Source organism: Mesoplodon mirus, assembly GCF_964341445.2.
Source record: "Mesoplodon mirus genome assembly, chromosome: 3".
In the NCBI taxonomy this organism is placed as follows: Eukaryota; Metazoa; Chordata; class Mammalia; order Artiodactyla; family Ziphiidae; genus Mesoplodon; species Mesoplodon mirus.
This window is the reverse complement of record NC_138978.1, coordinates 52,976,128-52,993,945: the sequence shown is the minus strand read 5'-3', so window position 1 is coordinate 52,993,945 and position 17,818 is coordinate 52,976,128. Positions and strand designations below refer to the sequence as shown.

The following is a 17,818-nucleotide window of genomic DNA, read 5'->3' as shown; positions in this document are numbered from 1 at the left end:
GTGTCTGGACTTACTGAGGTTCAGGTTCTTTTTGTCTCAGCACAGAAGGAATTCAGTGAGAGGCAAAGTGATAGGCAAGAAGTAGATTTATTAATGTAGGACGCTTGTAAGGGATGTAATCGGGCAGGCGAGGGAGCTCTGCCCTGAAGATTAAGTGAGCTACAATTTTATAGTCAAAGGAAAGGGGGAGGGGAAAAAACTGTCTTCTTCAAGTAGACATGAGGCTTACATCACTAGTTCCTCTTTCTTATCAGGCAGGAGAGTGTCTGACCCTATGAGGTCAGACTAGGATTATCATAGCTCTTATTCAAATCAGTAGAAGGGTGGTGACATTTTTCTTCCACCTAATGGCCTGGGACATAGCTCGTGCTTTTACTTATGGCTTTATAAAGTTAAGCAAGCCTGCTTCGTTCCACGACGTTCCAATAGCTTTCTTGAATGATCATTTACTTACAGTGGTCTCCCAAAGTTTCCTAGGATTCCCTCTCTATCTATAGTCCCCTACTGGGACTTATACAACTACCTATATAACTAGCCTATTCTATCCCTATCACCAAGATATAGAAGCAACCTAAGTGCCCATCAATAGACAAATGGATAAGGAAGATATGTTTTATATATATATGGGTATATATATAGTAGAATATTATTCAGCCATAAAAAAGAATGAAATCTTGCCATGTGCAACAACATAGATGGACCTGAAGAGTATTATACTAAGTGAAATAAGTCACACAAAGACAAATACTGCATAATCTCACTTATATGTGGAATCTAAAAAAAATAAAACAAAGCACAAAACAAAATGAAAACAGACTCATAGAATCAGAGAATAAACAAATGGTTGCCAGAAAGGGGGTGGGGGGCAGGTGGATGAAATAGGTAAATGGGATTAAGAGGTACAAACCACTAGTTATATAATAAGTCATGGGGATGTATAATAAATAATACTATAATAACTTTGTATGGGGGCAGATGGTTACTAGACCTATCATGGTGATCATTTCACAATGTATGCAAATGTAAAATCATTATGTAATATAGGTGAAACTAACATAATATTGTATGTCAACTATATGTCAATTAAAAATTTTTAAAAGGCAGGGAAGAGCAGAAGTGCAAACAACGGAGGAGAGATGACTTTGATGCCCTGATTTGGCAACTGTAGAAGAACAAGAGGTTGGGATGTAGTCTGAACTTGTACACTAAGTGTGGTGGAGTTGAAAACTTGTGAGTTTGGGAAATGCACATAGTCTGTAACAGCATGGTGTAACAGAAAGAGCATAATCTCAGAACCAGGCACGATGAATGTGAATTCCAGCTCTGCCATTTACTGTGTATGTATTCTTGGGCAAGTGCCCTTTTTCCTGAGTTTTCGTAAGTGAGAATAACAGAACCTAGATGTTGCAAGGATAAAGATAACACATGTTCAGAAGCTGACCCATGATAGGCTCTCAATAAATTGCAGATATTATAAACATTGCCCAGAAACCATGTGTTTCTAGAAGAGAGGAAATTGGTAGCCGGGTAAGGGACAGTTTGGATTACACCTACCTTCCTGGGCAAGGAGTAGAGAGGTGAGACAACAGGAACAAGCCCTCCTCCACAGCTTCCTGGAGATCCTCTGCTGGCAGCCTCCCAATTACACACATCATTTGCTGAACAGGGGCACTGGTGGAAACGCCACAACCCAGGGTGTGAGGTTGGCACAGGAGGAAGGAAGAGGGAATAGTGATGTCTCACCGAGACAAAGGCAAGGGAAGAGGCGGAAGGAAACAGGAAGAGAACTGAGGGGACAGGAGAGCTGCTTCAAATATATACCTGAGGAACCATTGAGCGGAGGGTGAAAACCTTACTATTTAGTGCTCCGAGAATGGAAATTCGGATCAGTTTGTAAAAATTACAGAGGCACAGAACTTTCCTAAATATTATGATGAACTTTCTCATGAAGCTGTTCAGGTCTAGAGTGAGTTGTCTTGCGGGGAAGAATGGATGATTCATCAGCCCAGGTAATGCTCAAGCACCTGTTTAGGATTTGGAGAAAAGATTCCTCTCTTTGGGTGGGAGACTGGGATAAATGACCTCTGAGATCCTTTTCGATAATTCTAAGGAGCATCACTTGGACCAGGACTGCCCAGAGGAGCAGGTTAGTGTGGGGTGCTCTCACCACCTGCCCTCACCTTTGAAACAGCGAGAAGTGCTAAGAAACAGCACACACCTTCACTCCCCTCTATGGGGTATCATACATCACCTGGCTGGCTCAAGGAAAGGAAACACCATGACTCATAAACGTGGGGTTCAAGAAACGTGGCTGCCTGGGGAATGTTGTGATAAGATTTCCCAATCTCTCCTCATTTGTTGCCAAATCTCTCTGGAAACTGATGGGCCCAAGAGCCAGTGAGGTGATGATGATGATGATGATTTTAACCTTTTTCTTTTTTTGGCTGCGTTGGGTCTTCGTTGCTGCACACGGGCTTTCTCTAGTCATCACGAGCGGGGGCTACTCTTCATTGAGGTGCGTGGGCTTCTCATTGCGGTGGCTTCTCTTGTTGCAGAGCACGGGCTCTAGGTGCGCGGATTTCAGTTGCAGCACGCGGGCCCTAGAGCATGTGGGCTTCAGTAGTTGTGGCGCACAGGCTCAGTAGCTGTGGCTCGTGGTCTTAGTTGCTCTGAGGCATGTGGGGTCTTCCCGGACCAGGGATAGAACCCGTGTCCCCTGCATTGGCAGGCGGATTCTTAACCACTGCGCCACCAGGGAAGTCCAAGCCAGTGAGATTAACTACAAAGTTACTGGGTATTTTATTAGCTTTTCCCCAGTCATAAAGCCCTGGGGAAAGAAGCCAATTACCCCTACAGGAAGAGACCAGAATGAGAGGGGAGCCACTTACGGTTTGCAATTCATGGCAAGGAGATCATGACAAGATCATGAAGAGAAGATCATGGGCAGAAGATACTGAAAGGACCATGACACAGACTTTCAGGTGAGACTGTAGTCTGAGGAACTGCAAAACCCAAGCACAACCATAGACGTCACAGCCAACCTCTCCTATAAAAAGAAGTCCCACCAAAATGAGCAAGCGCAAAGAGAGACACATGCTGTCTTGCCAGGAAAGTGAAAAGATCAGACTTTCCGTTCCCTAGGCAGCCAGGTCCCAAAACACACCGTCTGCCACCCCGACCTCTTTAAACTACTATCACTCATTCAACGCTTTTCAGCAAGAGACCAAACTGTGCCATGGAAAAGTGCAGATGATTGCGTCACCAGACCTGGGTTCACATCCCTCTTCTGCTGATTCCTCACTGAGTGATCTTAAACCTCAGCTTCCTGATCAGATGAATGAGGACGAGAATATTTATTTTGTAGAGTTGTTGGGGGGATTATATGGAATTTATTTATAAAGTGCCCAGCACAATGTTGGTGATCAATAAATGCTAGTTTGTATTAAGAGAAACTATGGTAATGGAAAAAAAAAAAGGTAGAAGTAAAACCAGAAACGTCACCCCACAGACTTCCTCTAAAACTTAATCTGAGGGATGAACTTGATTTAAAATTTTTTATTATCAACATTTTCGTAATAGCAAACAAGGAAATACAGAGAGTGTTCCCGTCGCCTGGTTCTTTTGAATTCTAATAGTTTGTAACACTTGAGTCGCATTTTTAAAGAAACGAACCATTGAAGATAGAGTCCTGTACCTCTTGTCGATTTGATTCTCTGCACCCTTGTCCCCAGCCCCTGGGCTGACTTCCCATTCTTTCTGTGGTTTGTTTCTTGGGGCCTCTGCCCTCTATCCCGAGCCAATGATCACCACAGCCACCTTCTCTCTCTGCATTTTCTACATTCTGGCTGAAGGATCACCTGATTCCTCCGGGGCTCCAAACAAACTCCCTCTGAGGAAGAAGGGAAACCCTCACCAGCCTTCAAGCACTGTCCACTGTCTCAATGGCTGCTCCTTACAGAGCCTGAAGCTGACCCTGGCCAGGCCAGAAAGAAGAGTGAGTGCTCTTGCCAACATGGCACAAGGCAGCTTCACAGACATTACACCACTGAATCCCCCCAACGTCCCTAAGAGGTAACCATTACCCCTCTTCTACAGAAAAGGAAACCAAGGTGAAGATCCTGCCCATAGCCAGGCAGACTTCTAATGTAGGCTGTTGTTTCAGCAAAGCGGAGACATCAGGGACCACTTCCACTCCAATGTGAGAGGACCTAGTGGTTAGTGGCGTTAAGTCCTAGCGTTTTCAGATGTGAGCTCACTGGTGCACCTTACACAATTAGTTATTTTGTGCTCTTCACGGAACCAGAACTTTCTAAAAAGCATTCGTACAATTAAGGGAAAGAAACATAGTAAAAGACAGCCCAAGGAACATGAGACGAGAGTCTCACCTCTCCATTCCTTCAATCCTCTTCTGTCTTAATTAATTTATATGTATATCTGCAGTCAGGAGACCTGGATTCTAGGCTTGGCCTCTCCACTTATAAACCTGTGACCATGAACGAGTCCTTCTCTTCCCCTCCACAGGTCTCTGTTTCTACATCAGTAAAATAGGGATAATAATATCTTCTCTGCCTACACCCAAGGGTGTTGTAGGTATTCCAACAGACAATGGGAGTAGAAATGCTAAACCACTATCTGCCTCTAGATATTCTCCATATTCCTGTATCCAGTGGGGGCGGGGGAATGATAAGTGTTCTTGGGCAGCTACCCTCCCTAACACCCAGCCCCTTGGACCATATGGTCAGCAATCCGCACAATAACCAGCTTTGTGCTTTTATGATCTCAAAACAACCTCACATTCCTGAGATGGCTGATAATGACAGCTAAGATTAATTCCATTTAGTATATGCTAAACACTCTGTTGGGTATTTTATATTCTTTATCTTGAATCATTAAAATAATTATGATGGTAAGTATTTTATTTTTATTAATCAAATGCACTTTTATTTTTGCATTTTGTTTCTGTGAATCACCTCCTTAAATATAAAACTGATGTGATGGTATTGGTCTGATACCAAGGAAAATCAGATAATCAACACCAGTTTCGAAAACAGAGCACAAGAATAGATGAAGTATGAAGTTCAATGCGAGAAAAGCATGTTCTTAAGAACAAGGTGAGAAATCATCCTTTTCACAGATGTTGGGGAAATGTAGGCCTTATTATCCCCATTTTATAATTAAGGACATTGAGACTCAGGAAGATGAAGTAACACACAGGCAGTGAAGTGATATAAAACCAGAATTTGAGGCAAAGTATTACTAGATCCAAAGCTCATTTTCTTTCAGCCATACTACACTGCTTGCCTCCAGAATCCCTGTCTGCTCTAACCTTCATCAGACTACATCCTTCCTCCCTACAGCTAATAAAATCTAGGATCATGCATAAGAGCAAAAATAACACTCATGTATCATTACCCAGTCTTCCTTGAAACTGGGTGTTTGAAAGGTGGGTTATGGTGGGGATAGAGGTTCGTGGCTGGGGTAGGTGATGAGAATTGCACTAGAAGGGAACTATTGAAATGGTCAACTTGAACACTCCTAGGAGCGTATATTGATACTACAACACTTTGGGCACAACTCAATGTTAAGCCAATAAATATTTCTGAATGCCTAATATATGCTGGTGCTGGGGCTACAGTGCTCAGATGTGGTGCCTGCCCTTGATATACAGTTGAGAAGCCTGAGTTCGTGGCATGCTTTTGTTAAATATTTAAAAATTTTTAAAAACCCCACAAAAACACGTGATATTTTGCAGACCTAGGCAGGAAACTGATAAAGGGAGAAGGGAGAATCAGAGCTGGGGCTACTCTTAATAAACTCATCTTGGTATCTGTGTGCCTGTTGGAGAAAGTCTGCCAGAACCACAAAATTTAAGAAAGTGTGTGTGGGGGGGGAGGGGAGGTCATCTTTGCTTCTCTCCATCTTCCACAGAAGATATTGAGGATGGGTTCCTTTTATCCCCTTCTTCCCAACACGTAACATGGCTAGAAAATCCAGAGGTTTGGAGACCGCAGAGCACAAGCCCAAGTAAGGCCCAGGCACTGGGGCTGTCCTAGCTAAGTAGACACCACTGTATACGTCCCTCAGCCCTGAGACCCCTTCCCCATCAGCTTTCCTTTTGCCAGCCTAGGACCCATTGGAATATCAAGCAGGTGGCTCTCAGCTATAGAGGACTGTGGCTACCTAGTCAGTAGCTGGAAGAGTGAGAAGATAGGATAGATATTTAAAAACTAAAAAGGCAACGTATTATTTTTACAGTGTCTTACACTTTACAAAGATTTGGCATCTACCATCTCATCTATTTACATTTGATTCTCAGAATGACTTATGAAATAGAGAATTACTATTATTATTACTATTATCTCCAGTTTAGAGGGGAGGCCAGAAGCCCAGAAAAGTTGGTGTTGTCATTCTGGTGTCATAGGAATTAGGAAAGCACAGAGAAGGGGCATTGCCCTGAGTGAAATAGGAGGACAAATCAGGGAAGGCTTCCTGGAGGTGACCCAAGAGCTGAGTAAAAAGCACGAAATTATGCACTAAATAGGTGAAGAAGGGGAGAGTCCAGGTAGATGACTTTACAAAGGTTTGAAAACATGACGAAGACTGGAGAGGCAAGATGAAGCCAGATAAAGATGGTGCTGATGGTGGTGACCAAAACAGTTAACACCTACCTACGCTTACCAAGTGCAGATACTGTTCTAAGCAGTTTATTTAGGTTCATTTACATGGATTCTAACACCTACCTTGTTAGGTAGGTACTTTTATTATCTCATTTTATTTACAGATGAGGGTAGGAAACTAAGGCACAGAGAAGTTAAGTAATATAACTTAAGAAGTATGCCCAAGATCACATACGATCTTGTGTGCTAACTTAACAAGTATGAATTTTATCCTAAGAGCCAAGGGCCCCTCCAACTCTGTGCCTGAAATGTTCTCAGCAGAGAGGAGATGGGCACAGATTTGTGATTTAGAGGGCCTTCTCTCATTCAGGGTGGACTGTGTGTTGGAGAGGGGAAAACTGACTAGGCTCCTGGTTCAAGAACCTGAACAGAGACAGTGTGGGTAGACAGCAGAGGAGGGTTCCCACAAGGCCTGGTGCTTGTGGGTAAGAAATTGCCCCCCACATGTCTCTGCTTTCTCTGCCTGTAAAGGCAGAATGATATATATCCACCTACCTGCCTCAGGAATTGCTAGAAAATTAATGGGGTAGAGGCCTGGCTGGCTTTCAGCTGTGAAACAACACCCTTGAACCACTGCTGGTGTTCTTTAAATGCTGAACATATAAAATGTGCTTTCACCAGAGAAGCCAGGAATAATTATAGCTTGCTATTTATTGTTAATTTTACCACAGCTTTGAAACCCTGGACTTTCTCGATGAGTCAAAAAAAGAGATGGCAACTCCTCCATCCCATGGAAGTAGCCACACAGAGGCAGTCAAGCAATTTCCCACAGGCTCTAGCCTTTCATTGTTTGCAGTGGTTCAGCTACTATATGGGACATAGTGAAAGAAAGCGATGACTTGCTCTTTTAGAATCTAATTGTACAAAGAACTCCTTATAGCCTTGCTAATTCTTTGAAAGAATTTGTTCCTTTTCATCTCCCTATACTGAGTACATGCGTAAATATTCCGGGTTTGCGTGTGTGAAGGAGAGGGGAAAACAGTGTTTAACAGAACTTCTAATACATTGGCCACCAGGCCACCTGGGTTTTACCCATGCTATGGTAACAGAACTACTCCCTAACCTTTCTTCAGATTTTGGACCACTCCGTTTCCATAAGCATTTGTTTAAGGTCTCGGAACAGCCAGGCAGAGTCCCAAAGGCGCCTCCGAGGAATCTGAGGAAACTTATGGCTGGGCGACTTTAAAGTTTAACCACACCACTTTTAAAATGGGTCTGATAGAGAGTGCATACCTGTCGGGCCCTGATGTGAGGATGAGATAATATTTGCAAACTGTAAACTATATAAATGTGTGCTATTACGGGAAGTAGGGAAAGAGGCGAGGAAGTGAAAGAACTTAAAGCAGGGACAAGGGCTGGGAAAGGGAGAGAGAAAAGCGGGGGAGGGGGACAAAAGAGTGACAGTCCCACACCATACCTCTCAGTACAACTTCTGAGAATTCCAGCCCGGGAGAGCGGCCGGGACGCCCAAGGTCCTCGGCTGGAGGCCGCGCCTAGGGCGGGTCGCTCCGCAGGTGGGGCCGGGTGGGCCGGGGGCGGGTCCTCGCAGCCCGGTCCTCTCAGCCCTCAGTTGAGTATCGGTTTTCCTTTCCCGGGCTTTCGGTCCAGAGGAGACGGGACAGCCTCCGCTCCCCTGATCCTACCGCGGGCTGCGCAGGGCGGGCTGGGCCTTCCGTGGGACGGAGACGGGGATGGGGGGCGGTGGGGTGTGTCACCCAAATACCAGCGGGTGAGTCGGCGGCCGAACCAGCCGGGCAGGTCCCGTGGAGTATAAGAGCGGGAGGGAGAGGCCGGCGGCAGACGCCTGGAGACCTTCTCAGACGGCGGAGCCGGAACCCAGCGCAGTCCCCAGCCCTCGCCAGCCCGCGCCCCGTCCGCGCTCCTCCGCCCCACCATGGCCCGGGGTCCGGGCCTCGCGCTGCCGTGGCCGTCGCTGCTGCCGCCGCTCCTGCTGCTGGCGGCGGTGATCGGCCACGCGGCCGCGCAGGACAACTGCACGTGCCCCACCAACAAGATGACCGTGTGCGACCGGAGTGGCCCGGACGGCCGCTGCCGGTGCCGCGTGCTCGGCTCGGGCCTGGAGGTCGACTGCTCCACGCTAACTTCCAAGTGCCTGCTGCTCAAGGCGCGCGTGAGCGCCCCGAAGAGCGGCCGCGCGCTGGTGCAGCCAAGCGAGCACGCGCTCGTGGACAACGACGGCCTGTACGACCCGGACTGCGACCAGCAGGGCCGCTTCAAGGCGCGCCAGTGCAACCAGACGTCCGTGTGCTGGTGCGTGAACTCGGTAGGCGTGCGCCGCACGGACAAGGGCGACCTGAGCCTGCGCTGCGACGAGCTGGTGCGCACCCACCACATCCTCATCGACCTGCGCCGCCGCCCGGCCGTCCGCGCCTTCAACCACTCGGACCTGGATGCCGAGCTGCGGCGGCTTTTCAGGGAGCGTTACCTGCTGCACCCCAAGTTCGTGGCGGCCGTGCACTACGAGCACCCCACCATCCAGATCGAGCTGCAGCAGAACACGTCGCAGAAGGTCGCCGGCGAAGTGGACATCGCCGACGCCGCCTACTACTTCGAGAGAGACGTCAAGGGCGAGTCGCTGTTCCCCGGCCACAGCGATTTCGACGTGCGCGTGCGCGGAGAGCCCCTGCTGCTGGAGCGGACGCTCATCTACTACCTGGATGAGAAGTCCCCCCAGTTCTCCATGAAGCGCCTCACCAGCGGCCTCATCGCCGTCATCGTGGTGGTCGTGGTGGCCCTGGTCGCCGGCGTGGCCGTCCTGGTGATCACCAACCGGAGGAAGGTGGGAAAGTACAAGAAGGTGGAGATCAAGGAACTGGGGGAGATGAGAAAGGAACCGAGCTCGTAGGTACCGACGGGGCTGGGGTGGGGTGGGGTATCGGATTTCAGCAAGGTCCCAGACCCAAGTGAGTCACGCTTCTTGATTCTTGGCCCCAAGGAGGCCTTTCTCCCCCCAAATTCCTACCTCCCCCCGCCGCCACCAAATTTAATAGATCCTGTTCTCGGGGGTCACCTCTTTCTGACTTCTGTCCTGAAGGAAGCATTTCTAAAATTCCTCCCCTTTCGGTCCAACCAAAAACCTGACTCGAAGAGTTAAGGGAAGTTTGGCATAGGGTTATGTATACGGGTCAAGTGTTTGTATGACAACTCAGCATCCTTTACAAGTGATGCAAAATCAATGCTGAAGGCTAACTGCGTTTAGATGGGAAACAGCGCTTTTACTGTCTTGGATTTAAGTTATTTGATTAGCTCCACTTGTATTGTGACTTTCCTGATGAGGAGTTCGCTACTTGGCCCCGTGTAGTATCCTCATTTACCATCGTTTGTATTGATATTACCGACCACACATGCTTGTCATCGGGAAAGAAGCCTGTTTCAGCTGCCTGAACACATTTTAGATGTCTTTGTTTGCCGGCAGACTTTGGCCCAGAAACTCAGCATCTGTTCTTCAACTTGCCCTTATTACAGCTGATACTAGTAATGTTTCTTTTGTAAAATGTTTGTATATAGGTTGTCTTTGATAATAATGTTGTGATTTTTAAAATAAAAAAAAAGAATGTAATAAAATATGAAAAAGACACAAACCAAAAAGAGGGAGTTTGTGAAAACTTGCTCCAGATTTATATCACTTTGGTCTCCTCTAATTTCCCACTACTCAGATTTCTTATTTCAAATTCTAACACTTTTTAGCAGGATGGGTCATTTCCTATAGCCACTCTGGTGTTTCTGAACTGGCAAGTGTAAACACAGGTCTTTCTAAATAAGATTGTTTGGAAACCCCCTGCAGGAGGGTGGGTCTGAGGGAGGAAGCTAGAACTAGCTGCTGTTGTTGGGAAAGGGGACCAACCTTAGGTTACCTCTAAATGAGAATTCTCCCCTGGAGAAGGAAAACTCTACCTTTGTTTCAGGAGCTATATCTCCTTTGAATCCCTGCCATACTTGGAAGTAGCTGTGCTATTCCCATTGAGTCCTTGGCAATTGACTTAATCCCAAAGTATTGCGGCTCTGAGTTAAATGACTTTCTTACATTAGTCATAGCCAGTCTGTAGAGGGTTTATGCTCTGGCTGTGTGTGCATATGCACACAGTCTGTTTTCCTAAGATTCTACTAGTAATGTGCTTTAAAAACTTTTACTTCATTTTAGCTGCAAAATATCTTGTCTCCTTCACATTTATCTCCTTGTTTTCACTCATTTATGTGAAGCGGGGTGTGTTAGAAGGTCGCTGTGGGGTAGCCTACAGGTAAACAAATTACTGCAATTCCTGGGAAATTGCTGCGACAATGGGCGTGCACAAAGGACAGCGTGGTTGGTATATCCAACTCCAAATAGCTAGATCCAGGATATCAGTTTCTTCCCTGGAATCCTTCCCACATTCCTCCTCCCACTTCCACTGGGTGGTCTATGCCGACCACTCAAGAATGAAGCACCAGTATGAATTGGGGCGAGGGAGCTCTCAGCTGCTGCCTTGGCAGCTTGAGGCTGTGGCTGGTGTGTGCTGGTGGAGTGATACCTTATGATTGCCAGAGTCTCTAACTCTATAAGCATTCCTGCTAGGGAGAAATGCCCATCAGGCTCCAAACATCCTCTCAGGCTAAAATGGGGCTTAACAAGGGGAGAAGGCTGATGTGGGTTGGCTTCCCCAAAGTGGAAAGGACAGCTTAAGTGCCTGAGGTTAGAATGGGAAACTTAACAGAGTGAAACCACTCTCAGGCAACCCCCTTCCCCCCCACCACCCACCCAGGTCACTGGTCACTGAAATTCCTTAGCTAAAGGGACCTTGGCAATCACCTCTAACCTAGCCTCTCATCTTATGAATGAAAGGGTTAGTGACTTCTCAAGATTAATGTTTCTGTGGCACAGCTGAAACTAGACAGTCTCTTGATCCCTCGTCCAGTGCTCTTTTCATTACATCACACTGCCATTGTTTCAAGAGTCACTTCAAAAAACTATCACTTAGGACTTCTCAGGCAGTCCAGTGGTTAGGACTCCATGCTTCCAGTGCAGGGGTCATGGGTTCAATCCCTGGTCAGGGAACTAAGACGTGGCCAAAACATAAAAAACAAAAAACAATCACTTGACTGCCCAGAAAATAAACAGATTAAGGATTGAGTGGGCAGCTGAACAAAGGAAAAAAGTCCTGAGAAAGCCCATTCCTTTATCAGAATGTCACTTCTGGATAATTTCTAAATTTCTGCATTAATTCTGGACTATGAGTCCTTGCACTTTATTGCACTTCATGGTTCTAAAAGCACTTTCACATGTATCACCTCTGAGGCGTTGGTTTACTGGTAATAACCCAAGTGTTGACAAACCTGAGTTCAAATCCTGCTGTACTGGGCAATAAGTCACTTAACTCTCCCCAGTTTCCTCATCTGTTGAAAACTACAAATCTCTGTCTATTACAAAAAATTAAATGAAGGTAATTGATAGGAGTGCCTAGAATGATCTGGGCACTTAGAGTTCAGTATATCTTAAATTTTTTCCTCTCCTATAGATTATATCCATTTCACATGTCAGAAAACTGAGGTCCAAATAGGCTGAGTAACATGATCACACATCCTCCATGTGCCAAAGCCAGAGTTTAGAACCTTTGCTTCGGCTTTCTAGCCCAGGTTGCTACCCCAGATACCAAACAGGTTGAGACACCTTTCTTATTCAAGGAAGAGCCCCTCATGCTCTGTTCTGAAACTCAGCTTGCCTCTGCCAATCACAGGATTATATTATCCAGAACTGGCTATCTGCAGGGGTTTAGTCTCCACCTCCAGATTTCCAGCCCTGCCCCCCAAATTAACATTTACTGTTTTGGGCACAGGCCTGGGGCTGCCCTTGGAAGGAATGTAAAGAGCAGGTGTGACTCACCTAGCATGTCACAACTTGTCTTCTGAGCCCTGTGGGAGGCTCATCTGATTTCCTTGTTTCGGTCACACGGGGCTTTCTCCACTCTTGCTATTTCCTTAACTGGAGCAATTTTTTTTTTTTTTGGCCACACCTTGCAGCTTATGTGATCTTAGTTCCCTGACCAGGGATTGAACCCAGGCCCTCGGCAGTGAGATCACCAAGTCCTAACCACTGGACTGCCAGGGAATTCCTGGAGCAATTCTTTAAATCATGTAATTTCTCCCTGCTTACATAGTTTTGGCTTCACTGTTTTTCAAATAGAATCACAGAACGTCAGAGCTGGAAAAAGGATCATTTAGTCCAAGACTCCATTCTATGGATGAAGAAACTGAGGCCCAGAGAGGAAAATAGATTTACCCAACCTGAATTTTCAACCTGAAGTTTCCTTTTCAACCTGAATTAAATATGTGCTGATTAATATGTGCTTTGGCGTGTTTCTCCTTGGATTTTTCCTGTATGGGACTCTCTGCACTTCCTGGACTTGATTGACTGTTTCCTTTCCTATATTAGGGAAGTTTTCAACTATATCTCTTCAAATAATTTATCAGTCCCTTTCTTTTTCTCTTCTTTTTCTGAGACCCCTATAATTAGAATGTTGGTGCATTTAATGTTGTCCCAGAAGCCTCTGAGACTGTCCTGAATTCTTTTCATTCTTTTTTCTTTATTCTGCTCTGCAGTAGTTATTTCCACTATTTTATCTTCCAGGTCACTTATCCGTTCTTCTGCCTCAGTTATTCTGCTATTGATTCCTTCTAGAGATTTAAAAATTTCATTTATTGTGTTGCTCATCATTGTTTGTTTGCTCTTTAGTTCTAGGTCCTTGTTAAATGTTTCTTGTATGTTCTCCATTCTATTTCCAAGATTTTGGGTCATCTTTACTATCATTACCCTGAATTCTTTTTCAGGTAGACTGCCTATTTCCTCTTCATTTGTTTCGTCTGGTGGGTTTTTACCTTGCTCTTTCATCTGCTGTGTGTTTCTCTGTCTTCTCATTTTCCTTAACTTACTGTGTTTGGGGTCTCCTTTTCACAGGCTGCAGGTTCGTAGTTCCCATTGTTTTTGGTGTCTGTCCCCAGTGGCTAAGGTTGGTTCAGTGGGTTTTGTAGGCTTTCTGGTGGAGGGGACTTGTGCCTGTGTTCTGGTGGATGAGGCTGGATCTTGTCTTTCTGGTGGGCATGACTGCGTCTGGTGGTGTGTTTTGGGGTGTCTGTGACATTATTATGATTTTAGGCAGCCTCTCTGCTAATTGGTGGGGTTGTGTTCCTGTCTTGCTAGCTGTTTGGCATAGGGTGTCCAGTACTCTAGCTTGCTGGTCATTGAGTGGAGCTGGGTCTTAGCGTTGAGATGGGGATCTCTGGGAGAGCTTTTGCCATTTGATATTACATGGGGCCAGGAGGTCTCTGGTGGTTCAGTGTCCTGAATTCGGCTCTCCCATCTCAGAGGCACAGACCTGACACCTGGCCAGAGCACAAAGACCCGGTCAGCCACACGGCTGAGTTAGAATTCAGGCTTCTTTTATACTAAAAGGGGAGAGCATATGGCTGGTTGTTGCAAACTTCTTGGTGCTGGGATCCTTTGCAGTGGTCCTCCTAGGTCTGGTCATAATCGTGCATGTATTATTTAGCACTCTCAATAGGGTCTGGAGCAACATCATCAACACATCCAGATTTCTGCCATGAAACTTATTAGTAGCCACACTAATTGGTATAAATAGACCATAAGTAGCTGTAGGCCACTTCAGGTCAGTTTTGCCATCAAATGGGTTGGCACCAAACTTTCAAAACAGCTTTCAGTTTTCAGAGCATTCTGAATTTGTGGATAAGGGATTATGGATCTGTATAAATTATGGTTTAATTTTTGAGGACTTTTTAATATGGGAAAGTGCTCACAATATATTGTTAAGTGAAGGGCAGGGGGAATAGTACCAAAGTGACACAATGACCCCACTCCATTTTTACAAAGAAAAATGGGAACACATTTGTAATTTCAATGCAAAATCGGCTGTTTTAAATCCAAACTGACCATAACTGCTTTTGTTTTCCTTTTTTTCTTCTTTCTGTTTTTAATCTTCAAGTGCAGTGGTATAGTTTTTATCAGTGTAGAAATCAATCATTATTCCACTTGGTTTTCTTTGAACAATCTACTGGGGTGGGAGAAAGGGAATCCCTCCTTGGCCACCGCCCATTTGGTGAAGCAAAGGATAAGCCTTTGGATTTACAAAGGGAGGCCCCTTGCTTGGGGAACAGGAGAAAGAACCCAAACTGATTTGTATTAAGAAGTGGGAGGATATTTTTTGGGAGTTGGGTAGAAGCTGGGGGATGAGGGTGAGGAGAGGATGGAGAGGCAAGGAGGAGAGATCATTCAGCGTGGGGTTGACCCCTGTATTATCTTCCTGGCGCCGCCATAACTATGCACAACAAATGTAGTGGCTGAAAAATAATAGAAAGTAATTTCTCACAGTTCTAGGGGCTAGAAGTCTAAAATCAAGGCATGAGCAGGGCCACATGCTCTCTGAGGCTCTAAGGAAGCATCATTCCTTGCATCATCTAGCTTCTTGGCGCTCCTTGGCCTGTGGCAGATAGTTCCAATCTCTCCTTCCTATGGCTGTCTTTCCTCTGTGTGTGTCTATGTCCAAATTTCCCTCTTCTTATAAGACACCAGTCATTGGATTGGGATGCACTGTAGTTTAGTATGACCTCATCTTAACTTGATTGCATCTGAGAAGAACTTATTTCCAAATAAGGTCACATTTATAGGTTCCAGGTGGGCACATATTTTGGGGGGATACTATTCAACTCCATCCAGACCACCAGTGTGTGATTTGACTAAGACGAATGAAGGATGAATACGGAACTGTGATGTAAATTTCCTCCTTGTCTTTACCCCCAGATTTTCAGGATAAGTCGGCTATGCACGTGTGGAAGTCAAGGAAAAGGCATCTCTTTGTTTCTGTGGGATAAAAAGGGGACACCCATGGTAAGTGAAATCAGGAATCCCGGAGGAGGGACCCTGAGAAGGTAAGGCCAGGAGTGTCCCTGGGGGCAAGAGCCAGGATCTGAACTGACACCTGGTTACAGATACACACAAAAATAAAACACAAAGATTCATCAGTGGGGATACTGGGGCTTTCCATTTTCTCCAAATATACTTTTACATATTTTCCAAATTTTCTATGATGCTTATAATTTGCTTCAATAATGAGGGGGAAAATGTTATTTAAAAGAAGGACAATTCAAGGTGATGTATTATTTAGATTTAAATCCAGATCTTCAGAAAATGCCTAAGTAACTGGCAAACTGAGTTCTTCCTTTTTTAGTCTCATCAGACTGCTTAATACTATTAAAGCAATAATCTTCATCCTCCATGAGTATAATTATCCTCTTCAAATTATTCCCTTTGATCAGCCTGGGTGTTTTCAAAAAATTATTATTATAGTTTTATTAAGAAATCCCTAGGTAAAAGTAATTACCAGTCTCTCTACTAAAAATTAATCAGGACATATTACAATTGTCCAGTAGCCACACACACACACACACACACACACACACACACACATACAGCAGCCATAACTTATATTTGGTCATAGCCTACTTTACCACACTTTGAAAAACAAATGAAGATTCAAAGTTGTGAATGAACAGACATTAGTCATCTACTACTTTTCATCACTATGCTAGAAACCAGAATAGAGCAATAAACAGAATTTTTTTCTGTTCTCAAAGATCTTACATTTCACACAGAGGTAGTGTTGGGATAGGGGAATAAACTAAACAGGCAAATACAATCATGTGAGATAAGTGTTATGATAAGGGAATGCTGGGCTATGAGAACATCCATCAGGTAAAGCTGATGTAATCTGGGGTGGAGGTGGGGATCAGTTTAGGGAAGGTCTACTTGAGAAAGTTTAAACTGAGACCTGAGGATAAATAGGAATTTGTCAGGTATAAGAAGAAGAGAAGGGGAAATGGATCAATCAAGGAGGAAAGCAGATATGTAATACTTGATTGTATCATTAAGAACGATTTCAGGTGCAAGTGTTTGTTAGCAGCTAAACTCAAACTAGTTAAGCAAAAGGAATTTGCTGACTCATGTAACTGGAAAGTGAAGGAGAGGTATTAGCTTTAGGCATGGCTGGGTCCAAGGGCTCAAATAATGTCAGGTTTCTGTTTCTCTCTTTATATCTTTATTCTGCTCATGGCTTGACTTTCATTTTCTAGGACAACTTCTTCTTCATTTAGGGCAATAGGGCCACCAGCAGCTCCAGTCTCGTAGTTTATTAATTTAAGATCCACACAGAAGAACTTTTTTTCCTTCAAATTCCCATTGGAAATAGTTTTTGTAGATCTTAACTAAGCTAAGGATCTTGAGAGGAGATCATCCTGACTTAGGGTGGGCCCTAAATCCAATAACTGGTGTCCTTATAAGAAGAGAGGACACAGAAACACAGAGAAGATGGTGATATGAAGACAGAGGCAGATAGTAAGAACCTGCTGTATAAAAAAATAAATAAAATTCTAAAATTCAAAAAAAAAAAAAAAAAAGACCGAGGCAGAGACTGGAGTTATGCATCTACAAGTCAAGGGGCTCACTTGTATGGGAGCGTGTTAGTGGTTTCATCCTGGGATTTGGAGTCAGGAGCCAGCTTGGGTCTCAGAGCCACCACTTAACAATCTCTTAGTAGGAAAAACATAAGCATGAAGTGCTGCTGGTACACAGAAAAGTGAGGCAACTCACCAGGCCTGCTGCAGATGCATGCAGGACTTGCCGGAGGGTGTGATTTCTGCCCTGTGTTTTGAAGAACGAATTAGCCAGGTGACAGTAGAAAAGGCATTTGTAGTAGATGCCAGTGGTGCCCACACATATCTCCCTGGATGTTGGTGTCTGGCCCATAACTCTGCACACGCTGGTTCTACTTGCAACAGCCAGCATCTGCATTCCTCTTTTTTTTTTAGAAAAAAGGCTTCAAATGGTTATTTATTTATTTATTTATTTATTTATTTATTTCTGTGTTGGGTCTTCATTTCTGTGCGAGGGCTTTCTCTAGTTGTGGCAAGCGGGGTCCACTCTTCATTGCGGTGCGCGGGCCTCTCACTATCGCGGCCTCTGTTGTTGCGGAGCACAGGCTCCAGACGCGCAGGCTCAGTAGTTGTGGCTCACGGGCGTAGTTGCTCTGTGGCATGTGGGATCTTCCCAGACCAGGGTTTGAACCCGTGTCCCCTGCATT

The 17,818-nt window shown here is 45.0% G+C and overlaps 1 protein-coding gene across 1 annotated transcript; it reads left to right on the top strand.

The window, feature by feature from the left end:
* Window positions 1-8,447: 8,447 nt before the first annotated feature.
* On the top strand, window positions 8,448-10,338 carry TACSTD2 (tumor associated calcium signal transducer 2). The gene has a single exon (XM_082614455.1). It carries the CDS (start codon window positions 8,572-8,574, stop codon window positions 9,541-9,543), a length of 972 nt encoding a protein of 323 aa, XP_082470581.1. The 5' UTR covers window positions 8,448-8,571; the 3' UTR covers window positions 9,544-10,338.
* Window positions 10,339-17,818: the final 7,480 nt, after the last annotated feature.